Raw genomic sequence first — 17,239 nt, 5'->3', positions numbered from 1 at the left:
GGGTTGTAATACCTGGCGCTTCTGATCATGTTTATGTTCGATAATTAAAAGGGCAATGATTTTACTAGTGAGACACGGTTAGTAAAAGTATTGCCCTTTAAAATATGTCATAAACACAATCAGAAGCGCAAGGTTTTACAACCTGACACTTCGTAAATAAACCTCTTTGTGTCCACAATAATAGGGTAGTCACACTTCCAACCTTTCCAACTCTATTGATATTAATCCTTGTTAACACTGTCTCTTGGATCCTCTTCAACACAGCTTCTGTGCTGGCTCAGGCATCACAGTATACAAAGCTTTAAGGGTACAGGGAACAAATAAAGGGGTTCTACTTCCTGCAGTATTGTGTAGAGTGAAGAAGAGTGAGATGTGGTTTTTAAATGGAAATGTGGGGGTGGAAGAGCACCAAATGGTCTAGAAGATCCTTTCTATGGCTGCAACTGTTTGCCTTACAGTAACTGTGGTGTTGGTCTGTACAGTCCAGAAAAGAACAATTTCATCAACAATGCCCTGAGCTGAAAAAAAATGCTTCTTTGCTACAAATACGTTCTATATAATCTTATATTGCTGTGAAAGTGCATACAAGTTTTATCACATAAAAAACTTATCTTACTGCCACTGACCTACCCAGATTGCCAAACAGTTTAAATCACAATCAGAAAAGTCACTCTGTTTCAAGTTATTGGATCTAAATTCAGAAAATGAAATCAATGATTTTTAAACTACATATGAGAAAATAAATTCAGGTATGTAAAAGAGCATAGAGAAATAATCCACACAGAAGAAAGGTTATGTGATATGGGTGATAGTACAGAAAAATGTACCGTACAGTAGATCTCTAAAAAACTAACTGAAAAAAATGTTTACCAAACTCAGTGTTAAAGTGAATATGTAAGTTAGATTGTATTTTAGTTCGGCCAGTTAGTGGTGGTCCCCAGAGTCAATAAAACTAGTGTAGACTGGAGAGAGAAGAAAAAGAGACTCTTTGTGGGGACACACTTCAATATAGAGACAAAGGGCCGTATTCAATTGCCGGACTTTTCGCATGGTGCACTTTCCGCCTACATTGCTGGTTCTGAGGCTGTAAAATTATCGCGTGCCCGGCGAAGCTCAAACAGGCAAAAAATTATGTCAGTTTTGGGGAAATCAGCCTGACACTCCCCAAAAGATGCACTGACATGGGGGATCAGTATGGATACCCCCGATTAGTTCTGCTGAATGTATTTGGGGTAGTTAAATGATCTCAATACATGCTAATTAGCGTATTTGCATAAGGGGTGAAGAATAGCATTTAGCAATATTTTTTCATCAAAATAACTAGTCCTAGCAAATTTGGGTACCTGAAAATGGGGGCTAGCATATTTAAAAGTTGCAAATGTGAAGTTTTCAAAATCATGGAAAATCCACCTGCCGCAAACACCTGCAAAGTAAAAAACACCTGGGGCATACTTGGGGACCTCCCTGGAATCTATTTCACTAGTTTTTATTTCGCTAGTCCCCCAACTTTGCATTTTTTCGCCCGCAAAACTAAATAACTTTTTTGGGGTGTTCTAAAGGGTTTTTTTTATCTTATTTTTATGCAGTTTACCTTTGGGGGATTGTCCTAACACTGCTCAGGGATTCCCGCATCTTTGCACCCCAAAACCCCAAATCTACACTTTTTTCCGCCTATCCGATTGCATTGACTTTCCGCTTAGGCGAAAAGTCATTGCAATTGAATCGAGCGGAAAGTTTCCGACTGGCGAAATGATGTCATCGGCAAAAACTTTTCGCCGAGAACGTCTTTTCACCTGCAATTAAATACGGCCCATAGTTGCAGAATATGTGAATATGGAACGAAACAAAACTTAACTTTTAACAAATCATATTATAAAAGAGAAAGCAATATTAAAATGTCTCTCTCTTTATATTGCTCTCTCTTCTATAATTTAATAAAAGTTTTATATCACATGATGCCCCATCTAGGTGTCATCTCTGGTAACATTTTACAGTTATTGTGATTGGCACATAAAGTGCTCAGACCAGTGGTTCCCAAACTGTGCGCCACGGCACCCTGGGGTGCCTCGGGATACTTGCAGGGGTGCCTCAGGTTGGTGGTCCAGCACCAAATCAAATTCTTTATGGTCAATGTAATATGTGCACAAACAGAAGCACAAACCTGTCCATCACTATATAACCAAACCTAAGGATGACAGGTAAGCACAATTTACTTCACTGTACTACTTCACTGCATTTTTTTCTGAATTTCTCAATACCAAACTTTTGGCCTAGGGGTGCCATGAAAACAATTCTGAGGCACTAAGGTGCCGTGATTCAAAAGAGATTGGGAACCACTGGCTCAGACACAAAGATAATAAAGAGTGGATGAAAGAGTGCCCCTCTATAACAGTTATGTGCTGTCAGGTGAGGCAGGTTAGCAGAGCCTTTCCTGTCATACTTAGGTATACTCCAAAGCTTTTACTATAAAAAATAATAAGAAAAAAATAATATAAATTATTTTTCTAATAATTTTTGTAGTCAAAACTCTGGAGTATAAGTGTATTGCAGGTGAGGCACTGCCTCCATTGTCTACCTTTCCTGCACATCCCTGGTCAAAACACACCAAATTTCCAGCACTATATACTGCTGCACCTTTGTATAATGCCCACATGTACCCTTGGGTTCACATATGTATCTGTAAATCTGGCTCTGATACTATCCAGTGCCTCCAGCACGTCACTGGCTCTGATACTATCCAGTGCCACCGCACGTCACTGATATATACATATATATATATATATATATATATATATACAGTATATTGTGAAGACCTGGGTTGATTAACTCAGTAAATGGGACAATGGTGCAGTGTCTAGGTGCTTAAATAAGGGTCTACATGCAGATTTGCAGTTTTAAACAAACAAAATGGAGCTTTACTGTCAGAATTCAGGAACAAAAAAATAAATGATCTAACCCCCATGAAGGGCACTACCTCACTTATTAAACCCTGACTATAAAGGGCAACTAGTCTGCAAACGTAACACAGTTTCTTGTCGTCTTTTCTCCCACAAGTATAGTCACGCAAAGTCTATATTGGTCCTCCCTGCCCCACGCAAGTATGGACACTGGCCTCCTGGCTTGCAGCTTCAAGGCGCACTGTCCTGGCTTAGCTGCCACAACTTCACATAAAGAGATTTGTGGTCCTCCCTGCCTATTTGCAGGTCTTGACACTGGCCTCCTGGCTCCAACTGGCCTCCAGGCATACTGAGCTCTATAGCTGCCACAGTGCCTCTTGAACTGTCTCCTCTGGCAGCCTGACTGGTATGCCTCAGTCCTTCTTGGACTGATTCCAGTCACCAGCCCTTAGGTGTGGTTAAACCTCCTTTTTCTTCGATACCAATATATATACAGTATATATATATATATATATATATATACCCCTACTAATATATACAAATTAAAAGTTTTATGTGTGTGAGGCTTGGTTAGAACATACAGTAGGCTATGTGTTTTCCCACACCTCCCACTCACATTCATGTCTGTTAGGTACTAGCTTACTAACTCCAATGGCACGGAACCAGCCACACAGAACACATAATAGGGAGATCTGTAGTGCTGCCATTCACACGTGACCCAGAATAGCTCACTTGAAATATAATGCACATTTCATTGTACACATACTATTAAAGACATATACATATCAAATATATTACATTCCAATATCCCAAAAAATATATATTTAGCACAATCAAGTTGATACAGTTAATTTGTTTCAAAGAGATACTAAGGTCAAGTAAAAGTACAGTATCAGAGAGATGCTAGGCTAACATTAAAAATATACACAAATACACAGGTTTCAAGCAATGTGTAAGTACAGTGCATCCGGAAAGTATTCACAGCGTTTCACTTTTTCCACATTTTGTTATGTTACAGCCTTATTCCAAAATGGAATAAATTCATTTTTGTCCTCAAAATTCTACACAATACCCTATAATGACAATGTGTAAAACATTTGTGAATACTTTCTGGATGCACTGTAAGTCTGAAATTGCTTACCACAGAACTTTGGAATGGAGTAGCTACACGTAGTAACATCCACACTGTTTGTAGCTTACAGTATATCAGCATCTTCAGTCACAATGTGTAGGAGTCTGCAACAATAAACATGTCATGTCCACTGATTGCTGGTAATTATAGATAGTCTGCAACCATAAATGAATGTGAAGATACAGTACTATCCAAGACCAATATTCAGCTGCCAGCCCTCACAATGCAGATAACTTAAAAGTGACTCGACATTATAAGGCTATCCTTAGGAGATGTTGGGATTTGTTTTAGAAAAACTGTTGACACAGTCCTGGTACTTTGAGCTCCTGAGCACTGTCACCTGGCAGATTACTTGCAGCTGCAGGCAAACAGTATTCTGCCATCCAGGCTCACTGTCCATGTTCACTTTTGGAGGTACTAGACTACCAACTCCAATGCACATGCATGGCTCGTACCCTCTGTGCAGAGCACATAATAAGAAGATCTGTAGTGCGTACAGCCGTGCAGCCAATAACACGCGAATGTGCAGTGATAACACCCGCCAGTGTAGTCACTGTCTTTTTCACGTTGTTGAAATCTTTACAGTAAACATTCCTTTTAATGTTGTCAGTATATGGAATTGCCCGGACAACACGGGGTGCCACCGCTAATATATATATATATATATATATATATATATAATATATATATATACACATATATTATTTCTAAGAGAGAATTCATCCTGTTATTTTGTTTGTTTTTAGTTACACTTTAAATAAGGCTGTTCTAAGAGAACGCACTCGTAATAACTACTTTAAATTCTACTTCAAAGTCCAGAAAGTCAAAACAAGTTGTCTGAAATAAGGTTTATTCATCATTGTGATCAGGGCCGGCTCCAGGCACACTCCGTGGGGCCCCCGGAATTTGGCTGCGTAAGATTCCGGCCCTCCACCCACCTAGTTCTGTTATTATTTTATGATCTGGGGAGGGCGCAGTGAGGGAAGGGGCAGGGAGAGCACGGGACAGTGCTGCGTACAGAAAAAAAATACTAAGTTGTGTCAAGGAAAATAAACTTTTACAAATCTTAAAACATTGCAATATTGGTGTTGAACGAGGCTTCTTGAATGATATCTTATTTTAATTGATTCTTAAAGATTATAGAAGCTTTACAATGACATTGAATATCTGCTAAGATTTGCTTTGTAACACTGTACCTGTATGCTTCTTCACTATAGCTCTTATTATTCCTTGCCCTTCTCTCTATCTTGACAGCATAAAATGCTACTTGACGTTGGTTAAATAGATGTGAAGGATTCTATTGCTAAGTACAATACTAAGGATTATCTCTTTGCATTGCGATGACACATTTTTTATAAAGTCTGTACAATCGGCTCACTTTGACATAAAAGTTATCAAAATCATCTCATTCTAAATTAAACTTCAGTCTTGTCAGGTAGTCAGCGATAAGATTGCATTCATTTGCATATACATATATTGTTTGATTTTCAATTGTACCTGAGGCTCACAAACCTCAGGTGATCTCTTGCAGTCTGAAACGCTTTTGTCAATTCCTTTCGGTATAGCGCCTTCTACCTGCAAAACATATTACTGCAGCTTTTACATATTTTTAAAATGAGTAAAATAAGCAGTGTACAGCTGAAATTGTTCTTGATAACACCTACTGCTGTGCGTGTATCAGTACATGGATGAGTTATGTTTGTCCATAATGGAAACTATTATGCTAAAAATATTGCAAGCACCATACATTAGTAATATCATTGAAGCAGCTATTAGTTCATTGTGTTGTATAGTTAATTGCACTGAAAATACTGGAATAGGGGAGACATCTCTGCAGAAGCATTATGTTTCAGTGCTGTTTTGTGTACAGAAAAAGCATGAACAATCTTGGTTCTTGATGCCATGGAAACAAAGCTTCATCTCAAGTAAATTACTGTGATGAAAGTAAAAGCCTGCTTAATTAAACAACCCAATCAATCAGGTTTAAATATTCTTAGTCACATAGGGGAAATGATTTTCCTATTGTTCTAATACTGCATTAAGAGTCTCATTTACAGTTACTGTATGAGTAAATTCACCCAGAAAGTGCAAATTTGGATATTGGCAAAGCAGTGTTGTACTGTAAGAGGTATATTTACTAACGGTCAATTTGAATCAATTTTGATTAATTTAAAATTTATGAAAATCGATCACATCGATGTTGTACTTCTGGGCCTAAACCACACATTTACAGTGTGATTCAGAACCAGAAACACAACATCAATGTTGATCAATTTTGATCAATTTTAAATCGGTCAAAAGCAATTGAAATTTACCTTTAGTAAATATACCTCTAAGGGAGAATGTGGTGGATTTCAAATGTATACTTGTAGTGGTACAACTTAGCTTACCTCTAGACTGCAGTGCTGCAATAAAGATGCCTAGTACTGTATTTATGTGCTTCTGTACATATAAAAGCACCATTAGCTGGATGTTCTCCTACTGTACCTCTAAATGGTTATTTCAATTAATTTCAATAGACATAATGTCAAAGTTGACCATTTTGACATTCATCATGTAGACACTGGTAAAATGTTGACATGTTTGGGGGGGTGGATTAGGGTTAGGCACTAGAGGAAGGCTTAGGGGTAGGGTTTAGGGTTAGAGATAGCCGAAAAATACTTACCTGAATGCCAGGGGATCAATGGTCTGGCCCGAAAGTGACAGTCATGTGACTGCTGGGACACGGAAGCTGCACTGGAGTCTCCGCAGCCACCTGGAGCATGTTAGTCACTGCTGTAACAACACCTTGACTTACCTGCTGCTGGTGGATGCAGAGGCTCCAGTGGGGCTTTCGGGCAGTGTCGTACTGAGACATGAAGGGCTCTCCAGAGAATGCAATCACAGAGGCTGCTAAGAAGTGTGGTCAGATGCTGGAAGGGGCATGGTCATCCAACCAGAGAGAAGTGGCTAGCCATTAAAGGAGCGCCATAGTATAGTATATAAATGTAACCTTTCAATAAGGCCAGTTTCACATGTATCATTGATCTCCATCATACTAGCAGGACATAGCATAATTATCACAGTATCCCCATGTTTGATCCTTATAAAGGTTAGATGACTGCCTGATGTGGCCCCTAAAGTTGATCAGGTTGGATGTCACTGCCATAGTGGATGGTCCTGCAATTAACCAGGGAAATACTGTATACTGTACTACTGTTTTCTCCTGCACTTCTGCGTCCACCACTGATTCAGGCCCTCTGTCTGAGATTTAATTTTTTCCATGAAAAACAAATTAGAAAGTTTTAATTTACACAGACACTTTTCACAACAAAATGTGTACATACAGGCAGCTGTCAAAAAAGGTTTATGTCCCAGACAGGTGGACACTGAGGGTTAGGGACACACTTACTAATAGGATCAGTAGACAAATGAACAGATAAATGTATTTGTGGACACCCAGTGATTTTCAACCTATATTAACTTGCAGCACACCCGAACAAGATTTTAAAATTGCAAAGGCACGCCATCAGTCCGCCATGGGAACACAAATTGTCCATCACGGGAAAAAAACACACACATTGGCCCCCACATGAAAAAAACACATAATTGGTCCCCACGGGGGAAAAAACACTAGCCCCCACAGAGTAAAAATACACTGGCCCCCACAGAACAAAAATACAATACACTGGCCCCCCTACAGAGTAATAATAATATACACTAGCCCCCACAGAGAAAAAATAAAATACACTGGCCCCCACAGAGAAAAGTACACTGGCCCCCACAGAATAAAAATAAACTTCACTGGCCCCCACAGAGAAAAATACACTGGCCCCCACATAATAAATATAAAATACACTGGCCCCCTACAGAATAAAAATAGTATACACTAGCCCCTACAGAAAAAAAAAGAAAATACACTGGACCCTACAGAAAAAAAAATAACATACACTGGCACCCACTGAGTAAAAATAGAATACACTGGCCCCCACAGCATAAAAATAACATACATTATAGCCCCAACCCTCCCATAAATATTTACCTGACCTATCAGTAGCAGAGAGAGGAGCTCCCAGTCCGTCCCTGTACACTGTTCTCACAGGAAGCCACAGACTCAGTCAGCCGGGAGCAAAGCAGACACAGTCTCACAAAAAGTAATTCCCATGAGGCTGTGCTGCTGTTGATCTCCATGGGCCGGAGGAGCATGTGATAGGCTCCTCCAATCAGAGCCCAACACATGATCCCCTGACCCCTTTGCAGAGTCTCACACGGGTATTACCCAGTAGTGCAGTACTGAGTAGCTGCACTACGCCCTGTTCCCCATTTTAGAGAACAGTGCTGTCACCCTGCCATGATAGATGGCATGGTTACAAATCAGCAAGGCCCTCAGGGGATTTCGCAGACTCCCCGGCAGCCCAGTCCGAGTCTGGTTCTGGGTCCCAGCGGTCATGTGACTGTTACATCATATTGATCCCCCAGCATTCGGGTAAGTATTTTTCTGCTTTCCCTAATCCTTACATTTAACCCTCCCCTCTCATCCATATTGTGAGCATGTAGACATGTTGCCTGTTGATATTTTGACAATCTCGACATCATAAATGTTGACAATGTGGTATTGACATTACATTTGTCAACATTGTCATTGTGGACCTTTTGACTACATCACAAAAAAACAACAGGTTTTTCTACAGATATAAAAAACTATTCCGGTGCCCGTACCTGTTAACAATCCTCTCTTTGGGTGTAATAAAGGGTTGCAGCAAACTAAACAAACTCTGTGTGGGTTTGCAATATGGAAACAATGCAAAAAAAACGATAGTTTTCTCTCTCTCTCTCTCTCTCTCTCTCTCTCTCAGAACAATTAGAAATAATAATTATAGACACTTTGTAACAATTCAAATACAAAATGGCCTACTATTGAATGAGATGGAATGAGTGTGCTGAATAAATAATATTTTATTAAACACTAAAGAAGCCCCATGTTAACATCAGTATAAGTTAAAAATGAAAAAACAGTATAAAATAATAAATAAAAAATAATAAAAACATCAACAACTAATGAATGAATCACAATGATACAATATTACACATAAATATAGAGATGTTGCTGATCACTGAGGTCCGTTTACATATGGATACAAATGGTAATTCGTGTAGTGTGCAATCCAAAACTGAAAGTATCTCTACGGATGCAGTTATTCACAATCCAGCAGAAATATAGTGAAGCTGACTCCTACCAAATGTAAAGAGGAAGATCGTATGGACTCAAACAGCATAAAGTCACCAAATCAATCCGATGATAGGGCAGTAGCTTACACCATTTGTTTTATATTGATACCATAGACATAGGCACACAAACTAGCTTGTTCCAATGTTACTTGATTGGCATCCAGCTGTAATAAATCTTATATGCAGAATGTCCCGTCAATGTTTAGTAAGTAACCCGCTGTAAAAAATTGAACACCGTTAGAGGCAAAATAATATGCATAAACGTAGCCAGGGAAAATTTCACAGCCACATATAGATCATGTCCAAAGTGACTGGGCCGTAATCACATAATGTTTTCTGTGTGTACTCACGGAGGATTAGTAGAGTAACGTGGGGGCCCCTGTTCTCTATGGTCCGGAATCCTGTGTATTCAGCCAGGGTATGTGGAGGCTGTGCCGGATACTGCGGATGTGTTTGCCGCTCAGCGGAAGCCAGAGCAAGGGTGTAGATAAGGCATGGATCAAGTACAACGGAGCCACAGTGTATCAGAGTACATCAAAGGAGCGTCCTGACTAACGCGTTTTGTCACATCATGTGACTTTTTCAAAAGTAGACTTTCAGCTTTGGATTGCATTATGTTAAATAATATATAATTGTGATTAATTAATTAGTTGTTGATGTTTTTATTATTTTTTGATTTATTATTTTATACTGTTTTTCCATTTTTAACTTGTACTCATGTTAACATGGGGCTTCTTTAGTGGTTAATAAAATATAATTTATTTGACACACTCATTCCATCTCGTTCAATGGTAGGACATTTTGTATTTGAATTGTTACAAAGTGTCTATGATTATTATTTCTAATTGTTCTGGTTGAGATTATTCATATATATAGAGAGAGAGGTAGCGCAAACTATAATTTTTTTTGCACAATATGCTTTTCTGCCTGTGGTTGAACTACATTGAAATTGCATTTCGTGAGATGATCCTCAGATAGTCAGAGCTGGAAAGTCATACATTACCTAATGACTTCTACGAGTCATTGAAAGAACTACAGATGTAGACAGCGTAAATGTTCACTTGTTACAGTGTTTCAGGAAAACCAACACCTTTAACACATTTCCTAAAATGAATTCCTAAGTAAAATCAGAGCAGGAAGGCTCAGGATGAAATGCTTAATTTAGGATAGGATAATAGTGACTGCATAGTAGGTAATGAAGCTCAAGACAAAATAATTTCTGTTTGATAGTATGCTGGCTATCTGTATACAAATGTCTGAAACTTTAAATACCATAGTTTAAATATGTGCATAGTTAATTTAATGGGGTATTAACTTTTGAAGATGTTTCCTATCTAAATTATCCAGACAATGAACCTTATTTTTCTAAGGTTAAATAATGATACAATTTGTCATTATTCTGGTGTCTCTACTATTTTAGATGAGATGTGATCACCTCATTTTGGGCCGACTCTGAGTTTCATGTAAGTTTCTTTTGGGGACGTATCTTGTGAATTTTAGCACTGTGCGTGCCAATTAGTAGAGCGCCGTCGTCTATGTGCAGTTCCAAGTCTCAGACATTTGGTTCACACGTTAACCAAACTCTCTAAATAGCCCTTCATGAAGTGGCTTCAGCTACCCGTCAGACTTCACGTAAACTGATATAACAGCCATGGCTTTCCACAGACACCTACAAAAACTGCCTCTTAAAGTAGAATGTCAGTGGCGTAAATCTTAATTCAAATGACTTCCACACATACTGTAAAATAGGAATCCAGCCATCTGTCATCCTAACCCTCTGTCCCATGCTCACTGTCTACCCCATCTGTGTCACCCCTGTCTGTCTGCCCATCCCCTTTAGAATGTAAGCTCTCACGAGCAGGGCCCTCTTGTGCTTATCCTTTCTTTACTTATACTATCTGCTCTATACTCAAAAGCACCTAACCCGTGACTTTTGCCATCCTGCTTCTGTTGCAGCAGTGTTTATATACCATGTACTTGTCTTGTAGTGTCTTAAACTGTATGACACTGTTTTTTCTTGTTCTGTTCAACTGTTTATGTACTATGTTTATGTACTATGTTTATGTACTATGTTTATCTACTATGTAAGGCGCTGCGGAACCCTTGTGGCGCCATATAAATAAAGGATAATAATAATAATAATAATCTCAGGCACACTATTCCAAGTCTCACTCACCAGCGACTATTTATTAGCAGTGTGATTGACAGTCAAAGAGCGTTTGGGAAAAATAACAGGGAGTGACGGCAAACAATGCAGGCATTTCGCAAACGTTTTGAGGGCATGTCACATCCAGCATATGCGATCCCATACATAAGAAATATGTCGCTGGCATCTCAATTTCCACTGCCAGTCTGCGGGTTCTCTTGCACCAGGTATAGGGCTGGTGCATGTGCGTGCTAATAATAATAATAATGATGGCTATATGAACAAGCCTATAGATAGGGCCGTTGCAGATGTGTGCTAATAATGATGATGGCTATATGAACAAGCCTACAGATAGGGCCGTTGCAGATGTGTGCTAATAATGATGATGGCTATATGAACAAGCCTACAGATAGGGCCGTTGCAGATGTGTGCTAATAATGATGATGGCTATATGAACAAGCCTACAGATAGGGCCGTTGCAGATGTGTGCTAATAATGATGATGGCTATATGAACAAGCCTACAGATAGGGCCGTTACAGATGTGTGCTAATAAAGATGATGGCTATATGAACAAGCCTACAGATAGGGCCGTTGCAGATGTGTGCTAATAATGATGATGGCTATATGAACAAGCCTACAGATAGGGCCGTTACAGATGTGTGCTAATAATGATGATGGTTATATGAACAAGCCTACAGATAGGGCCGATGCAGATGTGTGCAAATGATGATGGCTATATGAACAAGCCTACAGATAGGGCCGTTACAGATGTGTGCAAATGATGATGGCTATATGAACAAGCCTACAGATAGGGCCGTTACAGATGTGTGCTAATAATGATGATGGCTATATGTACAAGCCTACAGATAGGGCCATTACAGATGTGTGCTAATAATGATGATGGCTATATGAACAAGCCTACAGATAGGGCCGTTGCAGATGTGTGCTAATAATGATGATGGCTATATGAACAAGCCTACAGATAGGGCCGTTGCAGAGGTGTGCTAATAATGATGATGGCTATATGAACAAGCCTACAGATAGGGCCGTTGCAGATGTGTGCTAATAATGATGATGGCTATTTGAACAAGCCTACAGATAGGGCCGTTGCAGATGTGTGCTAATAATGATGATGGCTATATGAACAAGCCTACAGATAGGGCCGTTACAGATGTGTGCTAATAATGATGATGGCTATATGAACAAGCCTCCAGATAGGGCCGTTACAAATGTGTGCTAATAATGATGATGGCTATATGAACAAGCCTACAGATAGGGCCGTTACAGATGTGTGCAAATGATGATGGCTATATGAACAAGCCTACAGATAGGGCCGTTGCAGATGTGTGCTAATAATGATGATGGCTATATGAACAAGCCTACAGATAGGGCTGGTGCAGATGTGTGCAAATGATGATGGCTATATGAACAAGCCTACAGATAGGGCCGTTACAAATGTGTGCTAATAATGATGATGATGGCTATATGAACAAGCCTACAGATAGAGCTGGTGCAGATGTGTGCAAATGATGATGGCTATATGAACAAGCCTACAGATAGGGCCATTGCAGATGTGTGCTAATAATGATGGCTATATGAACAAGCCTACAGATAGGGCCGTTACAAATGTGTGCTATTAATGATGGCTATATGAACAAGCCTACAGATAGGGCCGTTACAAATGTGTGCTAATAATGATGGCTATATGAACAAGCCTACAGATAGGGCAGGTGCAGATGTGTGCAAATGATGATGGCTATATGAACAAGCCTACAGATAGGGCCGTTGCAGATATGTACTAATAATGATGATGGCTATATGAACAAGCCTACAGATAGGGCCGTTACAGATGTGTGCAAATGATGATGGCTATATGAACAAGCCTACAGATAGGGCCGTTGCACATGTGTGCTAATAATGATGATGGCTATATGAACAAGCCTACAGATAGGGCTGGTGCAGATGTGTGCAAATGATGATGGCTATATGAACAAACCTACTGATAGGGCCGTTACAAATGTGTGCTAATAATGATGATGATGGCTATATGAACAAGCCTATAGATAGGGCTGGTGCAGATGTGTGCAAATGATGATGGCTATATGAACAAGCCTACAGATAGGGCCATTGCAGATGTGTGCTAATAATGATGGCTATATGAACAAGCCTACAGATAGGGCCGTTACAAATGTGTGCTAATAATGATGGCTATATGAACAAGCCTACAAATAGGGACGTTACAAATGTGTGCTAATAATGATGATGGCTATATGAACAAGCCTACAGATAGGGCCGTTACAGATGTGTGCTAATAATGATGATGGCTATATGAACAAGCCTACAGATAGGGCCATTGCAAATGTGTGCAAATTGACATATGGGTGAATATCCTCATTTAGATACATGCATGAAGTGTAATTGTGGCTGATCTGTGTGCAGTTCCAAATCAAGCCCTTTATTTGCAATGTGGCCTCTACTAGGAACAAACTATTTGTTGGAATAAATCTGCCCCATAGCTGAATCTTTTAATCACATATACAGTATGGTAGAGATGCCCCAGACTAATGGCATTCTGGGGTTCAATTAGAAACCTCATTCGCATTATTGGGCAATTCAATATTCCTTTATCTCTTACATATTCCTTGTTCCGGATCCATCTGACACTTCAAAAAATGAAATAGATACAGTCTCTATAGCAACTTGCCAGTTACAAATGCCCCCTTTGGGCCATGTGGTCTATGATATGTATTTTAAAAGAATCCTCAAAGCCATTCTGCAAAACATGGGAACCATGGTGCCCACAATCTATGCTGCATTTGTATAATAAAATGATGACAGACCATGATACGGTCAACCCAATCTTTAATTACCCTTCACTTTTTTCCCTTCACTCCTACCTTATAAAATGGATCAGAAGAGCTATTAGATGCAATCAAACATGATTGTACATTCATTTTATATATCTACTGTACATTTAAATATGTCTGCTTTTACAAACTTATAAGTTGGGAGAATGTTTTCATATTTGATATCAGATAATCATTTTAATTTAATCTTATCTTAGTATTTGTCATTTAACTTCACAAGTCTGTTATTTTGCTCCTATAATATTGTGGAGAAATCTAATTATAATTCTGCACATCTCAGGTAGTCAATGTAAAAACATGTTCTTGTACAAAATGAAAGTAGACATTCCAAAAAATCTTGATCTTTGGGTAAATATTCTATGAAGAGGTCAGACTCGTGATAGTCTTTTCAGCAAAAGCAACTCAGAAGCTGTAGTGCAAACCAAGCATTTCAGCCAAGCACTAATTATGTCTCACATATTCATCCACGGCACATTTAAGAGGCATTGCTGCCACCTATTGGCAGAATCTTGTAAATCTATTCCAATCTTTGGTTATTCTCTAGTACAGAATGACCTGTTACTTACAGAAAACTGCAACAACAAAATGAGAGCTAAATTGTTTGCGGAAGTTAGACTAATTTGTGCACAGCCTGCAATTACAAAACTGATAATTATTTTTCAACTCATGATGTGTATGTCCTTAAGACTATATTGCAATACCCTTAAGTACACAGTACTTTCGTTTGTTTAATTGGACACAGCACATGAATTACATTGATGGGATAGTTTTAGCATCTGGACAATTATCTCTGGTTTTGTAAATAACATACTGCCAGATGGAAGGATTTCAATAGCATTTTTACAGGATATGTTTGCAGTATCACCCATCTCTCCCTCTTCTTTTCCCACTTAAAGAATCCACTTCTTTCATTTAAAAGTTAAATGAGCTTTTCCTCATAATGTATTGTGCACGCAAATTGTGATATTGTTTTTCTCTTACAGGCATAATTAGAACTGCTTTAACAAACATGGACAGAGAGGCAAGAGAGTATTATGAAGTGATTATTCAGGCCAAAGACATGGGTGGACAGCTGGGAGGATTAGCTGGAACAACCACTGTTAACATCACTCTCAGTGATGTGAACGACAATCCTCCAAGATTCCCTCAAAGTAAGTGGCAGTGACTATCAGCTTGTGTAATGTACTGAATGCTGCTCTCCTCTGCTTTACAACTTTTTCTGGTTTCTAACTTGTAACGTCAAGTGCCAAGATAACTCACTGACATAAGGCTTCAGAACAGTGTATCAAGGAGAAAAACTGAACTAGTTTATTTTCCTTTCCCTTTTCAGAGCCTTAAAATATGTGAATATTAAGTAGTGTTAAAAATCTCTATTTAAACAGCTTGTAGAATGCAAATTAATTTGCTACATCTGTGATATGCATACAAAACCTTATGACAAAACTTTTCTTGTTAAAGATCAAACTGTACAAAATGTACCTTTTAATACAATGGAGGAGTTAAACAATTAATTTTACTGGTTCTAAAAATTTCCATGCAGTGTCAATTCTCCATGGGCCTAAAACAGATACAGTATGGTGGGTCACATCAGTTTTACATCATCATACAATGTATAGTTATCCATTTGCTATAAGTTTAACTGCAACAGATAATGCATAACTGACAGGTGTGTTTTGTGGGGAACATGAAACAGATTGTTCAGAGCAACAAGGAGGACAGAAAATGTAGTCACAAAATGGTCAGAGCAGGCATACATCCTACAGTATCTGAATGACATACCGCTAGGGAAAAACCCTGCTGGAACAGGTCAAAAATACACTTTTGGTTTCCATCAGGGTAACCCTCCAGGCCCTTGTACTCAACCCTGCCATGGTTTTCCACCGCTGCATAGTGCACTGTGTGATAAACAAGTGTGCTATCATTAACGCACACTTTCCCCATAAACCCCCATTTATCTGTCCTTGTTTCCTAGAGGATATGTAGATGGAGCACATACAATTACCACATTGTGGAGGCACATTTTTGAAAAACATGGGAGTTTGATGTGCTAGTGGCTGGGGCACAGATAGTGCTAGTGGCTGGGGAACAGATAGTGCTAGTGGCTGGGGCACAGATACTGAATTTCAGATTGTTACATTTAAGCTAGCAATATAAATAATTGAAACAGCACATATATCAATGCAGGTATTTTCAGATGTAGTAATACAGGAAAGGTCCTTGTTTACAATATATATACAGTCAGGTCCATAAATATTGGGACATTGACAGAATTTTCATATTTTGTCCTCTATTCACCACCACAATGGCTTTGAAATGAAACAAACAAGATGTGATTTAAATGCAGACTTTCAGATTTAATTTGAGGGTAATTACATCCAAATCAGGTGAACGGTGTAGGAATTACAACGGTTTCTATATGTGCCTCCCACTTTTTAAGGGGCCAAAAGTAATGGGACAAACTAAACAATCCTAAATCTAACTTTCACTTTTTAATACTTTGTTGCAAATCCTTTGCAAGCAATTACAGCCTGAAGTCTGGAATGCATAGACATCATCAGACGCTGGGTTTCATTCCTGGTGATGCTCTGCCAGGCCTCTACTGCAAATGTCTTCAGTTCCTGCTTGTTCTTGGGGCATTTTCCCTTCAGTTTTGTCTTCATCAAGTGAAATGCATGCTCAATCGGATTCAGGTCAGGGGATTGACTTGGCCATTGCATAACATTCCACTTTTTAGCCTTAAAAAACTCTTTGGTTGCTTTTGCAGTATGCTTTGGGTCATTGTGAAGCACTGTCCAATGAGTTCTGAAGCATTTGACTGAATATGAGCATATAATATTGCCCGAAACACTTCAGAATTCATTCTGCTGCTTTTGTCAGCAGTCACATCATCAATAAATACAAGGGAACCAGTTCCATTGGCAGCCATACATGCCCACGCCATGACACTACCACCACCATGCTTCACTGATGAGGTCATATGTTTTGGAT

The 17,239-nt window shown here is 39.1% G+C and overlaps 1 protein-coding gene across 2 annotated transcripts in view; it reads left to right on the top strand.

Annotated features, from left to right (window-relative positions):
* CDH20 (cadherin 20) overlaps positions 1-17,239 on the top strand; it is a 495,759-nt gene that overhangs the window by 435,592 nt on the left and 42,928 nt on the right. For both annotated transcript variants that reach the window (XM_088471825.1, XM_088471824.1), the window contains one exon: positions 15,235-15,402. In XM_088471825.1, coding sequence (XP_088327951.1) covers positions 15,235-15,402 — 168 coding nt within the window. The remainder of the gene's footprint in view (positions 1-15,234; positions 15,403-17,239) is intronic.

The sequence above is a fragment of the Taudactylus pleione genome, unplaced genomic scaffold, assembly GCF_031769625.1.
Source record: "Taudactylus pleione unplaced genomic scaffold, aTauple2 ptg000116l, whole genome shotgun sequence".
Taxonomy (NCBI): domain Eukaryota; kingdom Metazoa; phylum Chordata; class Amphibia; order Anura; family Myobatrachidae; genus Taudactylus; species Taudactylus pleione.
This window is presented reverse-complemented; position numbering and strand designations above follow the sequence as displayed.